At 39.4% G+C, this 26770-nt stretch overlaps 1 protein-coding gene across 1 annotated transcript in view; it reads right to left on the reverse strand.

Moving 5' to 3' along the window:
- CDC123 (cell division cycle 123) overlaps positions 1–26770 on the reverse strand; it is a 55970-nt gene that overhangs the window by 26583 nt on the left and 2617 nt on the right. Inside the window, exons 2-6 of the mRNA XM_061181630.1 lie at positions 24543–24614; positions 17583–17640; positions 17295–17327; positions 10960–11055; positions 7910–8016 (exon numbers count right to left, since the gene is read on the reverse strand). Coding sequence (XP_061037613.1) covers positions 7910–8016; positions 10960–11055; positions 17295–17327; positions 17583–17640; positions 24543–24614 — 366 coding nt within the window. The remainder of the gene's footprint in view (positions 1–7909; positions 8017–10959; positions 11056–17294; positions 17328–17582; positions 17641–24542; positions 24615–26770) is intronic.

A 26770-nucleotide genomic window follows, 5' to 3' on the forward strand; every position in this document is an offset into this window, starting at 1 on the left:
CATTCTCATTTTATCCAATATGTCTCTTAATTCCATAATTGCAATTCATTAATTCTCTATGCCACATTTTGGGTAATTTTATCTCATTCAAATAACTATCTTCTTCAACTATGCCTTATTTACATAGGTAAATGCATTTTTAATTTTAATAACCACGTTTTCCATTTCTAGAACTTTTGTTTGCTTCTTTTTTCCTAGTAACTTGTTCTACAAGTTTCAATTCTTTTTCAAGAGTTTAATCAATTAAAAGTCTTCCATTTCATTATCTTTTAGATTTCTGTTATTTCAAATGCATACAGTTCTACTCCTCTTGCCCACTGTCTGATCTTCAAGCAAGATGTGCTGCTTCCTTGCGTGTTCTGTTAGTTTTCTTGTGAGTGCTTATTTGGTGGGGCCTATTTTTTCTATGGGGCTCCCATGAGGCCTGGGTTGTGGAATTCTTTCCAGAGTACTTTGTATATGCATCTTTCAGGTGCCTCAGGGTAAAACCAGTCCAGGAGAGATATTTATGTTAATTTCTTAGTTTGGGAGTTCTCAAACCATGCCAGTGATTTGAATTTTGTACTCCAAGTTCACTGCACGATACAGCCTGAGGTTTTAACTTTTTAAAATTAAAAACCCAAAGCCCAAGCAGTTTCAAGTCCTGTTTCCTTATCTCTGTGCCAATGGATGGACTTTTTTCTTTTTTACTGAAGGTGCAAAAGTCTCTTTCCTAAAGCCTCACTTTATTTTGGCTTAAGGCTTGGGCTCCTAACCCTATAAAGGCATTAAAACTTATGTTCTTTATCAGTTCTGACAATCACCCCTAAAGGCTTATCTACCTAACCCTCTGGTTCTCAATTCTCTTTACATTTCTTGCATTGGGTTTGCCTTTTGTTTCTTCTGAATTCAACTACGTATTTCAAATTTTCTTAGTCAGCCACTTAGTTAAAGCCAGATATTAATGATCAGTTTCTTCTAGTTCTTTTATAATTACAAATAGGAACATTTTGAATTTCATTTGAAGATCTCTGCCACCTTGAACAGTCTAGTTATAATTAGTACTTAATAGCCATTTTCACGTACACGTATAAGCATATTGGGGTTTTTTTTAAATCCCACTTCTGAAATTTTCTCCTGGGTTAGTAAGTATTTTATACTAAATTGGAAGATTTCTTGGAAATTTTCAACAAGGTACCAAGAGAAAGCAGTATTAAATCAAAGTCATTGACTGACAGTCTACGTAGAATATGTTGGATTATAAACTCTTAATTCTTGGCAGATAATTACAGTTCCTCCAGCTAGCCATTAAAACTTCAAAACAGGGCTTCCCTGGTGGCACAGTGGTTGAGAATCTGCCTGCCAATGCAGGCGAACCCGTTCGAGCCCTGGTCCGGGAAGATGCCACATGCTGCGGAGCAACTAAGCCCATGCGCCACAACTACTGAGCCTGCGCTCTAGAGCCTGCGAGCCACAACTACTGAGCCCGTGTGCCACAACTACTGAAGCCCACGCTCCTAGAGCCCGTGCTCTGCAACAAGACAAGCCACCGCAATGAGAAGCCCACGCACCGCAACAAAGAGTAGCCCCCGCTCGCCGCAACTAGAGAAAGCCCACGTACAGCAAAGAAGACTCAACGCAGCCAAAAATAAGAAAAAAAAAAAAAAAAACTTCAAAATAAACACAGGCATTATTGGGACTTCGCTGGTGGTCCACTGGGTAAGACTCTGCACTTGGGGAACTAAGATCCCACATGCCAAGTGGTGTGGAAAAAAACAAAAACAAAACCCACAGGTGTTATTAAATAATTAATGTCATATAATCTACAATGTGAATTACAAAATAAAAGTATTCTCAGGTACAATCACAGTAAAGACCGAAAAAAGCAAAAAACAAATAACCAAAGGTCTACTCTGCTGAAAGCTACTATGAAATTATGCCAGTACATCTTTAATATATTTTGCAGTGAACCAGTTAACAGGAATTTTGGAGACCAATGTGTTAGATACAAAGTTTTAGAAAGAAGAAGAAAAGAAAGAAAGGGGAAAAAAAGAACCTAGCCTAAAACTGTAAGAACTGTGCTTAACTGCCACTGACGACTGACAGGAATGTCATCTTTCTTGTCTTTTATTTCTACCCAAGCGCCTTTCCAAGTCATTCCCTCAACTTAAACTTCAGGTTGCATGTCCTACCAGCCAAATGGTCTTACTATAAATAGGCACATTCATGATGCCCTAAACATGTCTTAAGATGGACATACTCTTTTCTGTGAACTTCTTAACTGTGATCAACACATAGCTTTTATCATGATGTTCCAACTATTTCACACGTTGAAAGAGAACAAATGCGATACGTTCAATGGTAAGGACGCCCGTGTGTGGAACTAGGGGAATGCAGACAATGAGAAAACTATGGATGTAGTATATGCTTTGTTACAAGGAAAGAAGGGTACGTGTATCTGATGAGCTGTACTACAATTAAGAAACACACTGAACTAGAAAGAGCTCCATGGAAGTAGAATCAAGAGACTGCTCTAGTGGAGAACATTGAAGTTAAAGATGAATCCTATTTGTTACGGGTGAGGTGCTAGATTCTGGCATTGGAGGAACAGACTTACAATGCTACCAACTCAAACGGTGTGAGTTCTCTAGTGCGGGCCAGTCAACGTGGCAGGAATGGGGGAAAGAGAAATCACAGTATTAGTAAACTCGGAGAGTAATAACTACGTGAACTGACTCTAGACAGCTTAGGTACCACCTAAATCCACTGACTAAGATCACAATTTGATCATTCCTATAAGAAAAAACATCATCATTAAACCTTTATAAGGTGGCAGTACACAAAATCACAATGCCTTAAAGTGGCAGACTCTTTACTGCCTAGCTATTTACTAGGGCACATCCTCATTCGTAAGCTTTCCTAAAACGTTGGAAGGTTACCGTATTATACCTCACAGAAACAACTCTTAAGCATATAAGGAAAAAAAATTATGTCAAGGGCAGAAATAAAAAAGAAAAACATGGCACCCAGGGAATATTAAGCATCAAAGTTCTGATGCTGAAGATTTTACTGCTCATTAGGATCCAAAATGAGAGTTCAGGCACACGGATTCCATTTTTTAGATCTCACTGGTGGTGGAAAAGGAAAGATAAAAAATGATACTGAATTAAGGGTGATTGGGTGAGTTCATTCGAATTTTCATAGAATTCTTCAAAAAGAGAGAAAATATGCTATCTAAAATTATAACAATCTAACAAAACATTGTAAATCAGCTACGCTTCAATAAAAAAAAATACAATAAAATTATAACAATCTAAAGTGGAGGGCTTCCCTGGTGGCGCAGTGGTTGAGAATCTGCCTGCCAATGCAGGGGACACGGGTTTGAGCCCTGGTCTGGGAAGATCCCACATGCCGTGGAGCAACTAGGCGTGTGAGCCACAATTACTGAGCCTGCGCATCTGGAGCCTGTGCTCCGCAACAAGAGAGGCCACGATAGTGAGAGGCCCGCGCACCGCGATGAAGAGTGGCCCCCACTTGCCGCAACTAGGGAAAGCCCTCGCACAGAAACGAAGACCCAACACAGCCATAAGTAAATAAATAAATAAATAAAAAATTAAAGTGGAAAAACTGTCACCTAAATAAGTGGGCCTTAAAAATCACAAGGGGGCTTCCCTGGTGGCACAGTGGTTGAGAATCTGCCTGTTAATGCAGGGGACACGGGTTCGAGCCCTGGTCTGGGAAGATCCCACATGCCACGGAGCAACTGGGCCCGTGAGCCACAACTGCTGAGCCTGCGCGTCTGGAGCCTGTGCCCCGCAACAGGAGGGGCCGCGATAGTCAGAGGCCCGCGCACCGCGATGAAGAGTGGCCCCCGCACCACGATGAAGAGTGGCCCCTGCTTGCCGCAACTAGAGAAAGCCCTCACACGAAACGAAGACCCAACACAGCTAAAAATAAATAAATAAATAAATAAATAAAGTAGCTATTAATTTAAAAAAAAAAAATCACAAGGAATAGGTTCTGTTAGGTCCAACTTAGGTAGAACATTTTACTTCTGAAACTGTTTGCTGCTGAATTTTAGGATTAATAACCAGTTTTGTGATAATCTTAAGAACAGAACGTATAAAAATTGTGCTGATCATAACTGTGCTTGAATTACTAAGACAAGTAAACTCTCCTGACCTCTAGTAACTCTAACTTCCTTAGTCATGAGCCTCTCAGAGAAACAATTAATGGATTAATTCTCTCACTCAGCCCTTTCTTCTAAATGCCAAGTGAATACCAGATTTTTTTTTTTCTGGCCTTGGCCTACTGAATTGACACCTAATCAATAAAATAATCAATGAAAGCAGCCTTCTGACTCAACAAGTCTAATTACATAGAAAGTTTATCTGGGCAAATAATTCACTCAGCAAATATAATGCAGACAGATTATGCTAACGTCAATATTTCAACTTCCACGTTTTGAAGCTTCTTGTGTACAATAACCATTTGACGAACAGAAAGAATAAGAGTACTTACTAGCCCGTGTCAAATTACAACTGTGGCAGACAGTACTGGTGGTCTACCCTCTAGCTATTCCCAACCTTCATCCTTGCCAACAAAACTGTGACTGTTCGGAGGAGGACCAGTGGACCTGTGGAATCCCAGGGATGCACATGCACATCTAAGCGCACAGCCCACAAGGCGTGGGCCTGCACCCGCAGCATCAGGGTCACCTGGGAACAGGTTGGAAATTATATTCTTGGGCCCCACTCCCCGCCTAGTGAATCAGAAACTCTGGGGGTGGGGACCAGCAAGCCGTGTTTTACCAAATTCTCCAGGTGACTTTAATCCGAGCTAAAGTTGGAGAGCCTCTGCTCTAAACCAATCATGGCGTCTCTGTTCCCTCTGCCAACTACTGGATGAGGCTGAGTAACTGCGTGACCGTGAGCCTATCAGGAAGTCTCCGGGGAAGCTTCCAGAATGATTTACTTGCTCACAGACAGAGAAGAATGAGAGGAATTAGATGCACCCCCTCCTATTTTTGACTAAGATATAGTCATCCTCATGCCATACCTGCAAAATACAAGCCACCTTGTAACCATTAGGTGATAAACCCAAATACCAAGCCAGTAAGCCAAGGATGACAGAGAGAAAGACTAAAAGAACCTGGTCCCTGGTGACCCTGAGGAGCTGCCACTTAACCATGATAGATGGAAATAGCCCATCACCAGGCTCCTTGTTAAATAATGGATTTTTTTTTTTTTAACATCTTTATTGAAGTATAATTGCTTTACAATGGTGTGTTAGCTTCTGCTTTATAACAAAGTGAATCAGTTATACATATACATATGTTCCCATATCTCTTCCCTCTTGCATCTCCTTCCCTCCCACCCTCCCTATCCCACCCCTCTAGGTGGTCACAAAGCACTGAGCTGATCTCCCTGTGCTATGCGGCTGCTTCCCACTAGCTATCTTAAATAATGGATTTTTAAAAACCCTGTGTGTGAACTCCTTTTGGTTGGCCCTCTGTTAACCTGTAATCCTAACTATAACATCTTTGTTTGCAAGCTCCCAAAGAGTATAACATAATTTTCATAATATTACATAATTTTACGTACATAATTATATGCTATAATATTCTATCTTTTATTACATTCTATAATATTTTACTTTGAAGCATTTAGAAAAGAAGGAATTTATAACTTTAAGTGAAAATACAGAGAACATTTAGAATGACGTTACTGAAATTATATTCTGGTTTTGGTTCTATTAACTAGTTGATGGGAACAAATCACTGAGCAGATTCAGGCCTCAATTTTCTAACTGACAGAAGAGTCAAATTAAATCACTGATAAGATCCTGTCCAATTTAAAGTATTGTATTCTTAATCTTTAAGGGGTCCAGAAAGGCCTCTGTGACAAAAGTTCATCTTTCATTAAAGACCCAATCAATAGGGATTTTTCTGTAGTGACAAGACTTATTGTTACGCAACTGACTACCGACAAAGATTTCCACAAAAGGTGACTGTGAGTACCACCGGTCTGAAAGGCTGCAAGCTCAGGGCTTGGCATTTATCCTGCCAACTCCCAATTATTTACATGAGGAGAAGGATGGTATTCTGTGGATAAACACTCCTAATCCAAGGCCTCAAATGTACTTGCTGATTTAACTTCTTCCCCATGCAAAAGTCAAAAAATACAAAACGCAAAATGACTGACTGGTATTTCTAACCTTCACTGGAATCGTGGCTAAATTCATGTAAGACAAAGAGGGAGAGGTGGGCTAAGAGGAGTCAGCAGGTCGCTAGGCGGCAAAGATGATTTAAAAACCATCAACCACAGAGAATTAGAAGTGATTTATAATTTTTGGAGAGGAAATGTCCTTATATACTCACTGCAACTAATATCAAAGGTGCATAAAAATCCATATCCAATGAATTAACAGGTACAGAGTATTTTAATGTAATATATTCCACGGCCTCTTTACAAAAGCATTCAATATCAAAAAGCTCTACAATGGCAAAAAAAAGAGAGAACCACGACTTCCTCTAATCAGAGGGTATCTCCCAGAACGAAAATGCTGCTGCATTATTACTAAAGCAAACACCTCACAACCCCTGTGCCAACACAACCATAAAGGCTGACATAAACATAAACAACATAAAGCTTTTTCTGTAAGTGAACCAGAAAAACCAATACAGGTAAAGTCCTTTTATAATAAACTGGCAATACAATCACACTCATTTATTATTACTTAACTTCGTTTTCTTAAATTAATTTAATACTAAAACCATAAGCCCAAGCTGCAGAACCAGATGCAAAAGCGATGATGCACAACTGACTTGTAGGGAATGTATTTTCTTTATGCCAGGCTCCTCTCCAAAAAAGGATTTGAGGCTGAAAGGGGATGAATGAGCAGGGCAAACTGAACTAGACGGATGGGGAAGAAGGGGCACGCATACACCATGTATGTATGTATTCACCTGTGTACCTGCTTAGTTTCTAGATGTTTTGATATGCTTTATTTTAGAGATCAGATTAAAGGTTAGTTTAATTGAGATTTCGGATTTAAAATGGGGTAGGATAAGAAATCTAGAAGAATAACTGCTGTTTGATGACAGAACAAAAGAAGCATAAAGAGATCGCCTACAGCACAGCAGGGCAGGTGGGCTGTCTGCCTAAGATGAAGGATTAGTTACAGAGTAACTAGCAGAGGGAAGAAAGCAGCAAGTCCACGTCTAGGAATTTATCCTAAGGAAAAAAATCAGGAAAGCACGCAAAGATTTAGCTCAAGGATATTCACTGCAGGACTAAGAAGAAGAGAAAAGAGACGAATAAGAAGAGAGAACTGGTGAAATAAATGATGCTATAGCTGTCCAGTGGAATACTCTGAAGCAAGTTTAAAATAATGATGTGTTTAATATTTAATGACACATAAAGATGTTTGATATATACTGATTAAGTGCAAAAGCAGCCTCATAAGCAATATGAACTATATGATCCCATTTTTGCTTTAAAAAACTGGAATACAGTTAGAGACAGGTGTATTTATACTATACCTATGCACAGACAGAATCCTGGAAGTATATAAAACCAACTGTGGCGAGATCATGAATGCTTTTACATTTCCTGTTTTTCTTTAGCTATAGTCCCCACTTTTATTTTTCTATGATAAGCATATATTAGCTTTATAATAAGAAAAAAATTACCACCGTATTTACTGGGCAGATACACAGAAAGCCCTTGATATTTAGGGATATTCATTGTATAGCATTAGCTGTCAATGGAAAAGAAAGGTTTGCTTTAATAGGTCGTTTGAGAAAATGAAACAGCCTTGGTATGTGGATCTGTTGTTTACAATAGTACTAGAACTATTGGAATTTCATCTGTAGAAAAACTCACAAGTACTGAAACTACTGACATAAGAGAACAAGAGACATACTTACGGTTGGGTGAAGTCACGAGTGATGAAATCAGAACTCTTGAACAGTAGGAAGATGTCGCTGAGCATTTTACATTTCAGAGAACTATTCATTGCTATCCAGTACGCATCCTAAACAATAGAGCACATGCTACTTAGTATATATTCCAAGTTAGTTGCTATGAATGAAGTTCAAGCCTATAGCCAAAATCAACAATGCATATAACCTGAAGGGGTTGAAAAAAAAAGTCAGGTAAGAAATTTTAGCTATACTGTCAAATGTCAAGTTACACTTCTAAACAAGGAACAGCATCACCACTGCATGTCGGACACTTAGTTTTGAACCAAGATGTTCAGGTTCTCACCTTTCAGCTCAGGCCCAAGCACTGCCCTAAGTCTTCCTCACTGATGATGAAAGAAGGGGATAAAGAGATATCAGAAATGCTGACACTTCAGCTAGAAGATTCAGGCATAAAAAAACAGCCTGACCAGCTACTAAGAAAATAGAGAACCTTCCTTTCTTCCTGTTTCTGGGGAGAGACGGCTGGAACCCTGAAGGTGGATGACTGCAACAGTTAAGACCCATGTCTATCAAATCTGGGAGGGAAAAGGTGACATATGCTGAACCATCACAATTTTAAATGGTGACAGCCTCAAATATATACACCCAAAAAAAGTAAGAAGAGCAGACACAGGAGGCACAAACCTCAGTGAAATATGCCTAAAAATGATAGAATAATTAAGTAGTTTAAAAAACGTACTTCTCCCATAGACAGATCAGACACAGGACAGTAATTGAGAAAACTAATGATTGCAAACAAAATGTCCAGTTATCCACACTGTATGAAAGAAAGCACTGGAACACAGTCGGCACTCAATAAATAAAAAATAAATGAACAAAGGAATAACTTAAAATCACAAATAATCTATCCATTTTAACTGGAAAGCCTCAAGCCAGATCAGTAGTCAAGAACAACTCAAATTACTGCTCATAGATAAACTAAAAATGAGTTTCAATAACTTCTTTATAATAACTTCTTTAAAATATCTCCCAATGAAAAAGGATGATGAACTTCTGGTTAAAGATGGTATACTGAACACACAAATTTAACTTCACTAAAACAACAGTATATACATAGAAAACCATGCAACTGAATAAACAAGACAGTTATTAACTCCAGGGAAAACAAAATGTTGAATAAGAAATCACAAGCAATGTATGGTATATATCAGATGTGTACGTAGCGTTTGCATAAACATAATATGAGAAACACTGAATACTGATCTAATCAAAGTATGCCATTCTGATGATGAGGACAGTGGAACAGAAAGCAGTGGGGACAGGGCTTCCCTGGTGGCTCAGTGGTTAAGAATCCGCCTGCCAATGCAGGGGACATGGGTTCGAGCCCTGGTCCGGGAAGATCCCACATGCTGTGGAGCAACTAAGCCCATGCGCCACAACTACTGAGCCTGCGCTCTAGAGCCCTCGAGCCACAACTACTGAGCCTGCGCACCTAGAGCCCGTGCTCCACAACGAGAAGCCACTGAAATAAGAAGCTCATGCACCACAACGAAGAGTAGCCCCCGCTCAATGCAACTAGAGAAAGCCCGAGCAGCAACGAAGACCCAGTGCAGCCAAAAATAAATAAATAAATAGACAGATAGACAGATAAGGTAGATAGATAGATAGATAAATAAATAAATAAATAAAGTAGTGGGGACAGGAGATGAAACAGAGCTGAACCTTTCTGTTCTAAAGCAGGAAGTCAGTAATAAACACCTAAGACAGAAGAACAGAGAAGTAGAGGAAAATAACAGAAGAAGGTACTAAAATATTTGAAAACAGCTGCCTCTGAGCAGTGGGAAATAGTGAAGCAAAATGGGTGTCAGAACTGGCTGATTTCTGTAGCAAGCTTCCAGATCTTCTGAAAATTTAAACTATGTATATGTAATACAATGGAATATTACTCAGCCATAAAAAGGAATGAAATAGGGTCATTTGTAGAGACGTGGATGGACCTAGAGAGTGTCATACAGAGTGAAGTAAGTCAGAAAGAGAAAAACAAATATCATATATTAATGCATATATGTGGAATCTAGAAAAATGGTATAGATGACCTTATTTGCAAAGCAGAAATAGAGACCCAGATGTAGAGAAAGGGGGAAACGGGTGGGGTGGGATGAATTGGGAGATTGGGATTGACACATATACACTACTGATACTATGTATAAAATAGACAACTGATGGGAACATACTGTATAGCACAGGGAACTCTACTTAATGCACTGTGGTGATCTGAATGGGAGGGGAATCCAAAAGGGAGGGGATATATGTATATGTATGGCTGATTCATTTTGCCGTGCAGTAGAAGCTAACACAACATTGTAAAGCAACTATACTCCAATAAAAATTAATAAAAAAAGCTATATATATGTGTCACTAATTTTAATAAGTAAAAACAAAAATTAGATTAAGCATAATTTATCATTCATGTTAGAATAAGAAAAGATAAGCACATGAGATGATTTTTTGAAAATGCAGGTAAGTCTTGATTCCTTAAATGAGCCTTGCTGACATAAAATTGTTTTCTACTGGAGTAGAAAAAATAACGAATTTTCCTCCAGACCTTAACTTAAAAAAAATCTTGTCAAGGAAATGTTGAAATGATAAAACACAATTTAAGAAAACGTCAGGTGATCTGTCAAACCGCTCTGTTTCTAGATCCTACGACATTTTAATTTTTATTACCTTTCAATAGAGAAAAATTTCTCTGTCAGAGTGAACAGGTGAAGTTTTGAAAAGGGTAGAGAAAGGCTTTTCTCAGATTTCTAGCGCAATCAGCAACACAAGAGGTTGAAACTGTCAATTGGCAAAATATACAGTATTTCACAGACCCAGGGAAGTGTATTGCAACATCAGGAAAATAAAATAACAGAGGGAAAATAAAAATAAATTCCACGGTATTTTCCCTCGAATTAGGAATATAATCAGACCCTCTGTGAGGATATAAAGCGAAATGGAATAGCAAAACAAAGAATATTCACACAGTGAGAGATTTACTGATGTGTTCCTACCCTTGGGGCACTCCAGTTAAGCTTCGGAAATACACTGCCCCCCAGGGAATTGATAGCTTCTTGGACTTTAGTGGTGAACTCAGGAAATTCTGGTGCCTACAGAGAGAAAGAAGAAATCATTTGGGCAAGTTCAGTATCATCACAACAAATATAAAAAACAAGATCAAAATCTGAAAGTTCAACACTTCAGGGCGTAAAAAATAATTTAGAATACAAATTACTATCAGAATTTCTGAACTCAGCTAAATAAAATCAATGATCAAATAGCATTTATCTGAAAAGGAAAAAAAAATAACAAGTGCCAATGGCACTCCAAATCAAGACCCAGAAAGCTGAAGAGACAGATGTTACAAGGCACCTGGGGATGTGAGGAAGGAATGACTGGTTCACTTAGCACCTACATAAAACCAGTATCTATTAAATGAAAAGAGACGGATGGAATATCACCTGTGCATATACTCTAATTCTCAGAAGTAATACCTCACATTTAAGGGCCAGAAGCCTTTCCATTTGCAGGAAAAGATTCTTGGACGTTTCCCCAAAAGGCTTCATGAGAATAAGAAATAAATTATGTGGTTAACTGTATTTAAACGCTGCTATTTCCGGGTAAGTTTTAATATAAACAAAATTTAAAAATAGGACCTTGGTGAAGTTAAAATGTTCTTTCCTTTCTGGTTGATTTTAAAATGTGTATTTTTTTTATTTTTATTTTTTACACATTTATTTATTTACTTATTTATTTTTGGCTGCATTGGGTCTTCGTTACTGCGCGCGGGCTTTCTCCAGTTGTAGCGAGCGGGGGCTACTCTTCGTTGCGGTGCGTGGGCTTCTCGTTGCAGTGGCTTCTCTTGTTGCAGAGCACAGGCTCTAGGCACACGGGCTTCAGTAGTTGTGGCACAGGGGCTCAGTAGTTGTGGCACACGGGCTTAGTTGCTCCGCGGCATGTGGGATCTTCCCAGACCAGGGCTCGAACCTGTGTCCCCTTCATTGGCAGGTGGATTCTTAACCACTGTGCCACCAGGGAAGTCCCTAAAATGTGTATTTTATATTGGTAAGTAACCAAAACATTCTAAGTGTTGTTTCAACCAGGAAGTAAGCAGAAATACAGTGGTGACAGAACGTAGACGTAATTACAATTATGCTCTCCCTCGAGCCTTCTGTCACCATCAGGAGCACATGGACATAAAAGAGAGAAAAGGGGAGTAAGAGAGATGGAAGTGGGGCCTGCAGGAGAGACTAGAATACAAAGACACTAACACTGATGCTCTGAAGTCACTTTTTCCCTTTATATTTGCTGCCCCCTACTGGGCAACTGCAAATACTGAAAAAGTCCAGTCATGACAAGTTCTTCCACAAGGGGAAAAAAAGTTACAATAGGTCTAGAATAAGCTAAGGGAGTGGGAGGTACAAACTACTGGGTGTAAGAGAGGCTACAAGGATATATTATTGTACAACACGGGGAACGATGCATTATTTTGTAAAACTGTAAATGGAGTATAACCTTTAAAAATTGTATAAAAATTTTTTAAAATAAAAAAAGAAATGATTATTATTGTTTCAAGTCACAAAGTTTTAGGATGACTTGTTATTCAGCAATAAATAATCAAATACCAAAAAAGAAAAATGGCTTATGCTGATCCCCAAGATCTAATCCAGTTACGACAGAGAAAAAACTATGACTCAAGTCACAGAGACACAGACCAAAAAATGAAAGTTAAAAAAAAAAAAAAAAGGTAACATATTCCCCAGACAAGATACCAGCTTTAGCAACAGGCTAGTGAGTGCAGGGAGAGATCAAGGGCAGGTTGGACTTCCTTTCTTTCTGCTGCAGGTGTACGTGACCTCTGCACTGGTCAGCAGCATCTTTCAGTTAGTTATCTGACAGCCTGCCACCGTCTCCATCCTCTGTTATTCTTCTTCTGCTTAGATACGTGAAACTAAACTGCAGCCATTTAGAGAGGTTTACAAAACGAATAACAGCCTTGAGTCCTTTATCTTCCATTCGTCTCTCCCTCATTTCTGTTAAGGCAGTAATTTCCTTAGGATCCCCTAAAGTTGCTGGTTTGGCTCTCCTAGAGCTCTATCCATAAAAAGTCATCTAAGATCTGCATTAGCAATATTTTTGATAAATGACACAGTTACACAAATTGTACAATATGAGGGGTTCGATCTTCAAAGACAAAACAATTTAATTTTCCTATCCCATAAAACTTCACATATAAGGATTGCTTTATATTTCTGTATTACATTTTTTCTTTACCATATAAGTTATAGGTGTACAATATAGTGATTCACAATTTTTAAAGGTTATACTTCATTTATAGTTATTGTAAAGTATTGGCTATTCTGTATCATTGATACATTTTAAAAGAGGCGATCGATTCCCTCAAATCCTCCAATTATTCAACTTTAAGAAATCCTGCCATAAGGATACTAAAACAAATTTAAATAATAAAAAGTTTATGTACTGTACAGAAAAATCTGTGCTTTCAGTGAAAGACTATGTATTCTATACATACAGCACTTTCCGGGTTACCTGATTCTAGCTGGGTCTGCAAGCTAGTTTACAACTTGGTGAATTATAGGTAAGTGAAAACAATGAGAAGTATTTCTTACAGACGTGAAAATTCTATCCTGTCTGGTGGAAATCAGCTATCTTCCCTCCCACGTATTCATCTCAATACTCCTAATCTATAAATGTGTCTGTCCTTTGGGTTCTCTTTTGAGACAGTTATAACATCTGCCTAGTTCCCTCATGAGTTAAATACAGCCTTCAACGTGTGCTAAGTCATTATTCTACCTTTTCCTGAAAATTATCTTTTAACAGATTTAACTAGTAATAGGGTTCTTTTAAGCTCACGGTTCAAGTTGACTTTAAATTCGCGGAACACCTCAGTTGTCTGAGAAAAGGTTCCTGTTTTAAGTCGGATAAAATCCACATTTTAAATCATATCCATGGACTTTCTATGATCCAAACTCACCTATCTTTCCAACTTTACCCACCACAGCCCCCCTGTATCACACCCATCAGAAAGGTCATTTCTTTAAAAAAATGTTTTAATCGTGAAATAAATGTTTTAAATATACAAAAACTATATACCTGGATCCATACATTCAACAATTTGACATGTTTGATCCAGACCTTTAAGTTTCTTAAGGAAAAAACATCACAGATACTAATGAAGTTCCTAATCTCCTTGCTCTCCTCCCTAATGCTTCCCTCTCCCCACAGGCAACCATCATTACAAGAGTGGGCACATTCTTCTACAGTCCTGATGTTATGCTACGTGTGCCTGTCCATAAAACATAACATTTAAAAAATTTAAAGTAACTGTTGTCACTTGATACGTATACTTTTGGCAACTTGCTCTTTGAAATTCACCATTGTGCCTTTAGAATTTACCCATCTTGACTACTTGGTTCCGTTTTTAATTTGGCATTTCTGTCACTACACTAATTACTAATTACTTGCAGTGGTAATTTTCCCACCTTGGGTCCTGGCTCACATTCCTCTTCTGAGAGTGCTCTTCTGCCTTGAAAGCTCCCCTGCCCAACATCTAGCTCTCCCCAGTGAAACCCAATCACTTTTTAATTTTTTATTTTGAAATAATTTCAGACTTTCAGAAGCATTAAAAGAAGAGTAACAAGAATTTCCACACACTCTTCACTCAGGCACTTTACCACATTGCTTTATCATTCTCCCCCTCAACTCCCTTTCTAAATATAAGTAGGCAGGGGTGTGTGTGTGTGTGTGTGTGTGTGTGTGTATAAAGCAGTAACTTTTTTTTACATAACCCAGGTGTGTGTGGTGTGTGTATAAAGCAGTAACTTTTTTTTACATAACCCAGCCAAATTATCAAAATCAGGGAGGTAACGTGGATACAATACCATTATCTCTTCTACGGATCTTATTCAAAATGTGCCCATTGTCCTGATAACGTCTTTTATAGCAAAAGAAAAATGGAACATTTTCTTCTGGCTCAGGACCCAGTCTAGAATCGAGCATTGCCTTTCCTTGTCGTGTCTCCTTAATCTCCTTTCATCTGAAACACTTCCTCTCTCTGTTGCTATCTTTCATGACCCTGACGTTTTGGAGAGTACAGGGCAGCGACTCTATGTAATTTCCAAAACGTTGAGTTTGCTGGCTGTTTCCTCATGACTGGATTCAGGTTGTGCATTGTTGGCAGGTGATGTGTCCTTCTGTGCCTTGTACGAGGAGACAGGTGAGGTAGGTCTGTCCCATCACTGAGAAGGTTAACTTTGGTCACGCTGGTGCCAGCTCTTTCCACTGTGAAGGTACTATTTTTCTCTTTACAACTAGTAAGTAATTTTGGTGGACATAACTTTGAGACTACTCAAATATCCTCATCAAATATTCACCCATGAGTTTTAACATCTATTCCATCAATTATTACTATAATGGTTGCAAATGGTGATTTCCAATTCTATCATTCCTTCTACAATTATTAGTTGGTGTCTTTTCTACTATAAAGAAGGGCTTTCTCTTCTGCTCCATTTATTTAATTTAATCATTTGTTTATGTCAGTATGGGACCATCGATTCTAATTTTAGTCAATGGTTATACTCCATTACTATTATGGTTTTGTTACGATGTTCACGTATGTGGCCAGTAGGAGCCCATTCAGGCTAACTTCTGGGTCCTTTGTGTCATGACCCATCATTTTTACTTTCTGACACAAGTTGTTGCAGGCTCATCTTTACCATGCCACCCCCATTCTTTAATTTCTCCAAGGAGCTTCAACTCCTTTTAGTGGAGAATGCTATTTAGACACCAAGATCAGGGCACTAGGTATGCTCACTGCCACCATGATGTCATTATGTCACTTTTAAAGCTAAGCAGAGTTTGGTAAATACACACACACATTATTAATTTCTGTATCTATCTATCTATATTAAAAAAACATGAGTTGATACTGATCATCCTTACACTTGGCGTCCAGGCCAAATATCACTTCTCCCTTGAATTATTTCTAGATGCCCTTGGTGGTGACCGTCCTCTCTGTTTGACAGCACTTTGTCATCACCCCCAAATTGGGGCATCTTTCCCCACTGGTTTATATACTCCCTAACATCAGGAATCAAATCATAGTCATCTTTGTTTACTTCATAGAACCCACTACAGGGCGCTGAATATGGGCAAAAGCTAAGATGTATGCTGAACTGAACAGAATTTTCATAAAAGGAGAGGAACTGACCTGAGCAATATCCAGAAAAATAAAACATGTAAACTTGCCTTTTCTGCATGTGTGGGCACACTTTTTATACCTAAGGAAATGTTTAGGCACCTGCACTTTTTTTCCCTTGTACCCTGGACATCATATCTCTTCCATTAAAATAAACAGAAATATCTGCTTATTTAGAACTGCATTAGATTATACCCTCCTCTAAAACTAGTTTCCTTTAGTGTGCCTTTACATTTATTTGTAAGCAATTTTACAGAAATCTTTCGCTTTTATCTCAAAGTATGAGAAGCTTCATTTGCCTCCCATATTTTTAGAAATACTCTCATTCCTTTAAAAAGATTTTTGTTAAAACATATTTTAAGTTGAATTTGACAACACTCTTAGCCTGAAAGACTATAACATGCTCAATCAACTTCTACAGGGACTTCCCCGGTGGCACAGTGGTTAAGAATCCGCCTGCCAATGCAGGGGACAGGGGTTAGAGCCCTGGTCCGGGAAGATCCCACATGCCGCAGAGCAACTAAGCTCGTGCACCACAGCTACTGAGACTGAGCTCTAGAGCCCACGAGCCACAACTACTGAGCCCGCGTGCCACAATTACTGAAGCCCACGTGCCTAGAGCCCGTGCTCTGCAACAAGAGAAGCCACCACAGTGAGAAGCCCGCGCACCGCAACGAAGAGTAGCCCCCGCTCACCACAACTAGAGAAAGCCCACGTGCAGCAACGAAGACCCAATGCAGCCAAATATAAATAAATTAAATAAATTTTAAAAATTAAAAATAAAAAAATCAAAGGGAGGGGCTTCCCTCGCAGTCCGGTGGTTAAGACTCCGTCCTTCCAATGCAGGGGGCACGGGTTCGATCCCTGGTCGGGGAACCAAGATCCCACATGCCATATGGCATGGCCAAAAAATAAAATAAAGGTGTATTTTTTTTTAAAATGAAAATAAAAATAAAAGGGAAAAAAGGGCGCGACATGTTTGCCTGTAAACAGTGATTTAAGTTACTTTTCAAAATAATAAATAAAAGCTTGAAAAGGTGAGTAAATGGGGATTTAGAGTGATCTGTGTTGAAACCCGGAAGCACCCCAGGGGGACAGCGCAAGGTGGTCCCCACACCTCAAGGCTCTTACCGTAAGCGTGGCCGTGTTCTCGTCGTCCGACCACTGCATGGAGAGGAGGACAGAAACAGAACGTTAAATGTGGATAGTGTACTGGGCTTCCAAAAAGCAGTGCTCCATCTAAAAATCACCCATACACAGGAGACAGCTTTTCCTGAACACAAAGTATGTGTCCAAGTGAAATTTTCATGTAATTTCTCACTTGATTGAATCTATGCTAAGATCTCAAAGCCAGAACCATTTCAGAGATCATTTCGATTAGAACACGCTACGGAACAGTTTATTTTATTTTGAACCAACCTGTATTTCTTCTGCTTCATTATCACTGTCTGGCTGAGAACATGTTGGCGGATCTTCCCTGGAAGAACATAAAATGAAAATTGAGCAAGAGAAAGCTTTGGTGCTGTGCAGTCATAATTGCAGGTGTGCTGAGTATATATATTAAAAAGCAGATAGCCTTAGAATTGGAGGATAATGTTAGGAAAAGTTCACTTTTTGAGACAGAAACTAATAAAAACCAACATGAAATTAACGAGAGTACACGCCCTGTAAGAGATGGCGGAATAAAAACTTCCTGCCCTCTTCTCAGAAATCACTAGAAACAAGGAAAAGAAAAACTCAAACTCCACCTGTGAGGACACTAAGAATGCAGTCTCAATCCCGATATAAGAGAAAGTGCTGCCCAAGACAAGGAAGATCAGACGGGATGAAGGAGCCACAGAAGGAATTGCTGGAGGAGCCGTTCCAGGCAACTGCTGGACACCCTGCGGGCACAGCCCCAAATCTCTTGTCTACACAGCGAAAACAGCGTGTGTGGGCTGGTGGCAGGAGTTACCCTGGATCTGGACTGGCACCACTGGAGGCCATGGGGGAGGAAGAGAAAGAAAGACTCAGACACGCTGTCTTAGAAGGAGCCAGTGGGCAAAGTGGGTGTTGAAAAGGGCCATTAACAGCCAATCCTTACCACCTGGGGTGAAGCAAGGGCTAAAGACCGCAGAGGGAGCGACACTGCCCAGGCCCCTCCTCAACACTCAATGACAAACAACTGGCCTATGAAGAACTCACTCACGTCACTGAAACCGAATACTAATCAGAATAAGAACCGGCAGAGGATCCATACCAGGAAACTACAAGAAAAAAGGAAAAGGGAGGTTCCTGGTTGACCATGGGCATTTATCCATCCCTATGCTCCCTCGTGAAATGCTACTAAAATGATTTAAAAGATCCCAAGGGAAAAAGCACCAGAGAGGAGACAACTGCAGAGAAGAGACAACAAAAGTCTGGAAAACAGAAAGCCAGTGGGGGGGGAGGACCCAGTGGGCAACAGGCAGACCCTGGAGCCATCACACACGATGGGACCACAACTCCGACTTCAAAAGGGGTGACCTGAGTAAAGTCCGTTAAGGGGGCAGGGAGGCACGCCGAGTTGTCCTCAGCTGGCACACCCCAGCAGCTCACCCTCCTCCATGGACCAAACAGGGTAAGGGCTCCGGTCCTTAACGCCCCACAGGAATATGGGGTGAAATGCTAGAATACGACGAAGTCGTAAGTGGAAGTCGTGTTAACAGTGAAACCTCTAGTCCCCTTCCTCCCTCCCTGCTCCCCCAATACAGACAGATTAGAGGATTCGTCTCTGTAGCCACTGGAAAACCCCAGGGGAAAGACTCACAAATAATTGTCATCTGGGAATCTTCCATCAATACCTGTGGATTGCTGGCACTCTTAGTCAACAAGCCCCACCCGTGTACACAAAGTTTCTGCGTGTGTGTGTGTGTGTGTCCATCCCTCACTCTTAAATATGAATAAAGGCCTAGAATCATGAGAAAACTAAAGAAAGGCTCCAAGATGAGAAAAGAGTTTTTAAAAAGAGAGAGAGACCACCTAGAGGGGTGGGATAGGGAGGGTGGGAGGGAGGGAGACGCAAGAGGGAAGAGATATGGGAACATATGTATATGTATAACTGATTCACTTTGTTATAAAGCAGAAACTAACACACCATTGTAAAGCAATTATACACCAATAAAGATGTTAAAAAAAAAAAAGAGAGAGAAAAGGTACATGGATGAAATAGACAATACAGAAACCAGATGAAAAATAATTTTTTAAATCATAAATATCCTCAAAGATAACAGATACTGCATTCATGAGAGGAGGCCAGAGGACAAGGTTGAACTTGTAGAAACTGAAAACGTGGTAGCCGAAATTTTAAAATTCAACAGAATGAATGGCAAAATCATGGAAATTTTCCAGAAAGTAAAACTAAGAAGACAAAGAGACAATAGGGAAGAAATGATAAAATTCAGAGAATTAATCCAGTAGACCCAGCCTCTAAATAATAGGAGTTCCAGAAAGAGAAGCAAGAAAATAGGAGGAAATTAGCAAAGATATAATATTTTTAACTGTTCCAAAACTAAAAATCATAAGTCTCTAGAACGAAAGAGCCGACCAAGTACACATCACAATGAATGGGAAAAACAAAAACAAGAAACTCTGATGATGTATTTACAAAGATGGCCACAACAATTCTTCCCATCTTGACATGCCCCTTTGCAGGGTGACTTTGCCACTCTTCCCATCAAGAAATGGCATCTGTTTTCCCGCCCCTTTAATTCAAACTGGCTTCAAGACTCATTGTGACCAACAAAATGTAGCACAAGGGACACCATGTGACGCTGAGCCTAGGTGTCAAGTCTTTACAGCTTCCGTGCCCCCGTTTTTGGAATGTTGCCACTACCATGTAAAGGAGGTGAGTCTGAGGCTGAGAAATCACACAGAAAGAGAAGCCCAGGTGACAGTCAGCATCCGCTGCCAGACATGAGTGAGGCATCTTAAAACCATCCAGTTAGGTCGAGCCACCAGACAACTATAACCGCAAGAGCGACCTCAGCAAGACCAACAGAAGACTTGCCCAGTGTCGAGCATTACAGAGGCTCTGAGATTTTACCCCACTTGCAAGCTAACAAGTTAGCCTGCCAGAGTTCATGGACTCTGGCAGAAGACAGGGGACTCCTGGGTCAGAAACAAAGGACTCTCACTCACAGTACAAAGCATGAGCTCCATCTTCGAATCAGTTCCCTCGGGCCCCTCAAGCCCTGTGGGAGGTCAAGGAGTGACCCAGGTTTGTGTTACAATTGAGGAACCCTGAACTTAGAGAATCTCATCTTTTACAATGAGCTGCAGGTAAACCTGGCCGGTCTTTGACCCAAGGGGAGACACTGTCTTTATCTGTACTAGACAGTAACAAGCCTGCTCTCTGCTAGGGAGAGACACTATCTCTATCCTCCAAGGCCATCTGCTGCATAAACGTCTTTGAAAAGACAATCAGGAACAAAAGCTGTCAGTGCCTCTGCTCAAAAGACATGCAGAGACCCAAGGAGAAGTGTCTCTCAACACCCAGCTGAGCAAACATTGACACATAAAATGGTCACGTTTTAAGTCACTAACTTTAGGCAATACAGATGACTATCATGAAATAACAACACAAAAGGTACTCAATGAACTTGAAAATGCATTTATCACTCTAAAACACCACTTTTGATTTTTGTTAGTATAACAAAGTACATTTTAAAAAAACATATTTGTAATCGGTGTAGTCATACAGTTCTTCAGAAAAACTTATTGCAATTCCTACCATGAGCTGTGTCACTGAAATGGAAAAGATGATGGAGTGTATACACTGGCAAGTTCACCAGACTTGCTTTCCAAGGTAAACCTCTAAATACTGAGGACTGAGTTGATGTTAATATTTAGAAGTATTCTCTGTTTTCTGTATCACAGCTAGCACTGAGCTGGTACCTAAAAGCTGTGGGAAACATGAGAGCACTGGCTTTGGAGGCAGACAGACGTTATCAGAATATGTCAGTTCTGCCACTGTTAGTCGCGAGCGTGGCACCAGAATCCCATCTATAAAACCAGGATGACAGGAGCTACTCTGCAGAGTCGTGAAGATTCAAAACATGAACGAATCTAACATGTGTTTTATAATTGGCATCTATTGTCATTCTCCTTAAGGGAGATGATCAGGAAAGAAAGAACTCTCGGGCCAAAAGGGGACAGTGAGGATTGGCACTTACTTGGGAGCTCTGAGTCAAACCACCTGAATCCGACCCAACCTGTGAGCCCAGGTCAGGCACCACCTCTTCTGTACAAACTCCCTGCATCACCCCAGCTTACAGTGATTATTTCAACTCCAAAAACATGGCTTAACAGAACACTGGGTGCTTTTATTCCAAAAACGGACACTTATTTATTTACATCTTTGACTTGGTGACTAACTAAGCCTGGACCCCCAAGGCAGGATGTCCCACCCATCTTTGTTTGTTTGTTTGTTTTAAATGGAAAGTTTATTTGCTCAGTACACCAGACACCCATCTTGTTATCCCAGTAGCACGCTCAGCACCCAACTCATAGTAGGCACCCAATAATGTGCAATGAAAACGAATCACTGTCTACACCAGAAATGCGTGTTACCAGCCTCCTTTCCCACACCAACTGCAGGCAATGATAACCAAACCAAGCACGTCAAGATCTTCCATGCCTCAGAGCCCTCCTTAATGCTGCTCCCTCAGCCTTGAAGATTCTTCCCTCTGCCCTTCAACTGACTGCTTTCCACCCAAACTTCCTATCTGAGAGGCTCGTAAGTTACCTCTTCGGGGTATTCCCTGACCCTCCCTGAAATCCTCAGCCCCAGCCCACTCCCAGTAATTTAATACGTCAGTGACCACCCCATTTCCTTCACAGCCCTTACCACAATTTTCACTTATGTATTTACTGGTATGTTTGTTTAATGTTCGGACTGAGATTAATGATGATGGTGAGAACAGTTAGTATTTCTTAAGAGCATACAATGTACTAGGCATTATTATATTCATAAACATTAAATATTTATGGCTAAACATTTTATGCATTATCTCCTTTTATCCCTGCAACAACCCTATTTACAGAAGAGGAAACTGAGGCACAGAGAGCTAGAACTGAGCAAAGATAGGATTTGGCCCTAGGCAATGTGACTGACAGACCAGCACTGTGCTATTTGACTCCCATAAAATACAAAGCTGAATTGTCAACTCCAAAAAGGCAGGGTCCCTACCTGATTTGTGCGTTACTGGAGAGCAGAGTGAAGTGCTGTGTGCTGTATTGCACTGCTTAACAGTGTTTAACAGGCTTGCCTCTGCCAGAAGCTCATGCACACATCTGGCCAACGAAAAACATGACAGGAGCTCTTCCACAAGCTCAGAGTACTGAAATCTACAGGACTTTCTAACATTGGGAGGCATTTTCTTTACACTCCCATTTACATAAGCTTATTAAGTGTTCTATATTTAAAAATAATAAAGTTACGCCTGTAAATATCCCAAGGTTGAGACTCACCTACCTATTCTGTTTCCTTATCCTGCAATTATTCCAAGTCAATGAGGCTCTAAATTAATAATTTTCAGGTTATTAAGGGGTTGAGAATACCAAAAACAGAACTATAATCTAGAAAGCTACACAGAAGATCCATCAGACCAAAAAATATATATATATGTATATATATGTGTGTGTGTGTGTGTGTATATATATACACACACACACACATATATATATACATATACATACACACACACACACATACATATTTATGGTAAAATTAGTGTTACTGAAAACATACACAATTCTATTTCTGAGTTCATTTACTGAAGAAACGTTCATCAAGCACCTCTTGTGTATCAGGCACTGTTCCAAGAGCTGGGAACACAACTGTCCAAGTCCCTGTTCTCATGAAGACTGTATTCTAATAGAACCACTAAGGGAATGATGTCAGATGGAAATAAGTATTATGCCGAAAAATAAAGTGAGGTTAGGAGATAAAAAGTGGTGCACCAAAATGCGGTAATCCATACAATGGAGCAGTATTTAGCCTTGAAAAGGAAGGTAATTCTCACACATACTGTAACATGGATGAACCTTAGGACATTATGCTGAGTGAAATAAGCCAGCCGCAGGAGGACAGGTGTTGTGTGATTCCTCTTATATGAGGTATTCAGAGAAGTCAAATTCACAGGCACGGGAAACAGAATGGTGGTTGCCAGGGGCTGGTGGAAGGGGGCGATGGGGAGTCAGTGTGTAATTGGTACAGAGTTTCAGTTTTACAAGATGGCAAGAGTTCTGCAGATGAATGGTGGTGATGGTTGCACAACATTATAACTGTACTTAATACCACTAAACTGTACACTTAAAAATAGCTAATAGGGCTTCCCTGGTGGCGCAGTGGTTGAGAGTCTGCCTGTCAATGCAGGGGACACGGGTTAGAGCCCTGGTCTGGGGGGATCCCACATGCCGCGGAGCAACTAGGCCCGTGAGCCACGACTACTGAGCCTGCGCGTCTGGAGCCTGTGCTCCGCAACAAGAGAGGCCACGATAATGAGAGGCCCGTGCACCGCGATGAAGAGTGGCCCCCGCTTGCCGCAACTAGAGAAAGCCCTCGCACAGAAACGAAGACCCAACACAGCCATAAGTAAATAAATAAATAAATAAAAATACAGATTCCTAGAGTCTATTCCCTGAAGGTCCAACGTATCAGGTCTGGAGGAGGATATAGAAATTTCCTTGAAACAAAACGAAACAAACCACCTGAGAGAGGAAAGGGAATTGTATACTTAAAAAAAAAAAAAAAATAGTTAATATAGTAAATTTTATGTTATGTGTATTTTATCTCAATAAAAAAAATATTTTTTAATAATTCTAAGGGAAAATTATTTCCAACCTAGAATTCTATTTAAAAAAATAGTGACGTATCAGCAAGGGTTACCATTAAGCTACTTCAGAAAGGAAAGAGAAGGATGAACACTTAGATAACATGACTTCTGAGCAGAGACCTGAATGAAAAAATAGGAATGACATTAAAGTATATGATTCTTAAACTTTTTCCAGTTTGCACTAAAAACACCAAAGCATGGTACTTTCCTTTATAAACAGAGGAACTACTTGAACAAAAGGAATAGTTATCATACACATTTTCTAAAAGTAGAGATGAAAGGAATTACTCAATTTCACAACTTGTAATTATTAGTAGAGGAAGTACTCAATTTTGAAAATCTTATCAATTGAGCATTGACAAGGAATACAGGACAAAGAGCAGCACATAATTTTAACTAGGGAAAAATGGGAGAGAATGGGGCCAGAGCTAATGTACTTATTTTATATGGTAATCGCTGAGATTTAATCATTACAAATTTCTTTATGCTAAAATTTAAAGAACTTTTTTCTGATATGCCTTACCTTCCTGACACCACCAGAGTTCCATCATCAAGTAAATAATCCTTCACATTCTGAGGAAGTGGAAGAATGACACTAAAAAAAAAAAAACAAAAAATAAAATGCACATACCAAAAAAAAGGGCATCAATTTAAAAGACCAACCATAAGCAGAGGAAAAAAGTTCAAAACTCAATTTCTGATTTACTTGTTCCCTTTATTTTAATATGAAGTGGGAAATGTTAATGATGGACATTTGGTAGCAGCAGACTGGAAATTAGGATAATATGAATAAATACTGTGGTAAACTAAATTAGGTGCACATAATTACCCCCACTGTCTCGGTGATAAAGAGACAAAAACCAGCCAAATCCAAAGAATTGGACTGAAATCACAGTATGAAAGCAACAAGCTCAGAAGAATTCTGAGTACAAGGGTTATGTGCCTTTAAGAAATTAGAGCCCTGCAGGTATTTGCAGCAACACAGGAAATGAGCAAACAAATCAGAAGATGAACAGCATCTGACCACCTTCTAAGATACGGGGAGGAAGCAGGCTTAAGATGTGGAAACCGTTCTTTGGTTGGCAATGAGTGTGTAAGGCTAAGAATTCATGGTATGTTTGGATGTGCATTCTATTCACCTGATCAGCAGAGTACACAGCTGCTTACCTGGGCATGCGTCAGTTGAATTGGTTTCAGACAATCATAATTAAGGAATGGCAAAGCCTATGTGAGAAAACTAGAAAGCTGCATGGGAAGGCATCAAATGCCTAAATAAATACATGAATAACCTTTACTCTTTATATTTGATATACAAGCCTCATTTACCATCATCTTGATGTCTATTTAATAATCACTGATCATGTTATAAACATTCACTTGTGTTACTGTTTATTAAATACGTTTTTTTCCTTTGGGGAAAAAAAAAAAGGGATGGCAAAGCCATACTTGATATCACTTGAAAAAACGTATGGGATAATTTGGTTTTTTATTCTGTAATAATCATCAAAAATCCTGCCACAGATACCTAAAATGCCATTACTTTGATCTTGAGGCATATAGTTTTTAAAAACTGAAAACGATTATGGCCTGCTTTCAGAGAGACCATCATTGACTTATAATAGTATGCTTCATTTATTTATTGAATAAGTTTTTTGGCACATTACAGATGGATTTTGTGCACAGGAAAGATTATTCATGAGCTACTTCAGTTTTAGAAATTAATATCTGATTTATCAAAATTACAACATTCAAAAGCCTACTTCTTCAGGCTTTTAAGTTCAACTACCAAATCTTATTCTTCTATTTGTAAATCCGCTAAATTTTAACGAAATTTCAAGTGAGTCTTTGAAACTTAAAAGTTGCTTTAAATTTTTTAACTCTTGTAAAAATAATCTATTCAACTTTCTTTTTAAATATGTCAATTGTCTAATTACAGGTAAGCCTTTCCAAGTATTTAACTCTTACAAAACCAGTGAATTAAACTGTAAGTACAGTGAATCTAAGGTTCTTGCAAACATTCCAATTGAAATTGAAAAACTTAAAAAATTTTCTTATATATTTTAACGTATCACAATTCTAAACCAATTGAAAAACTTAAAAATTTTTCTTATATCTTTTAACGTATCACAATTCTAAACCAATTACACAATTTAAATTGGAAACACAAGGCTAACCTGTTATACATATGCCAATTGTTCTCAAAAAGGCAAATTCTTAAGGATATTAAATAAACTTAACAGGAAAAAAAACCCTCAAGTTTGAATTATTTCATCACCTCTATATATAATTCTAGCTCTTCCTGGGGTTAAAGATACTTACCCAACAATGTCATCCCAAGAGAATTAGACATGACCTTCCTAAGAGAATTTCAAGTTTACCTTCTCATGGGCCTGAGACTGAGAAATATCAGCAGGGATGCTGGTTCCTAGACATCTAGGGTGATTTTCCTGACCACAATAAGAGCAGAGAGAGCCCTCTTCTAGGTCAATAACATCTCTGAGTCCCCAAATCAATGATTTCCGAGTCCACGTCCCTTGTTTCTGAGTTACACTAATTCTCAAGTCTGAAGTGAATCCTGACTTTCCCTCCAGGTTGCATCATCCCTTGACTGGATTTGAAACATCTATTTACCGTTTGATTCCATTGTGAATTCTCTGCATATTTTTCCTATTTGGAGGGTCTACAACTCTTACATGTATGAGCCTCACCGAATTAGATTCTGCATAATTCTCATGAGTCCCTGAGTCCTGT

This window comes from Eubalaena glacialis, chromosome 2 (assembly GCF_028564815.1).
Source record: "Eubalaena glacialis isolate mEubGla1 chromosome 2, mEubGla1.1.hap2.+ XY, whole genome shotgun sequence".
NCBI lineage: Eukaryota > Metazoa > Chordata > Mammalia > Artiodactyla > Balaenidae > Eubalaena > Eubalaena glacialis.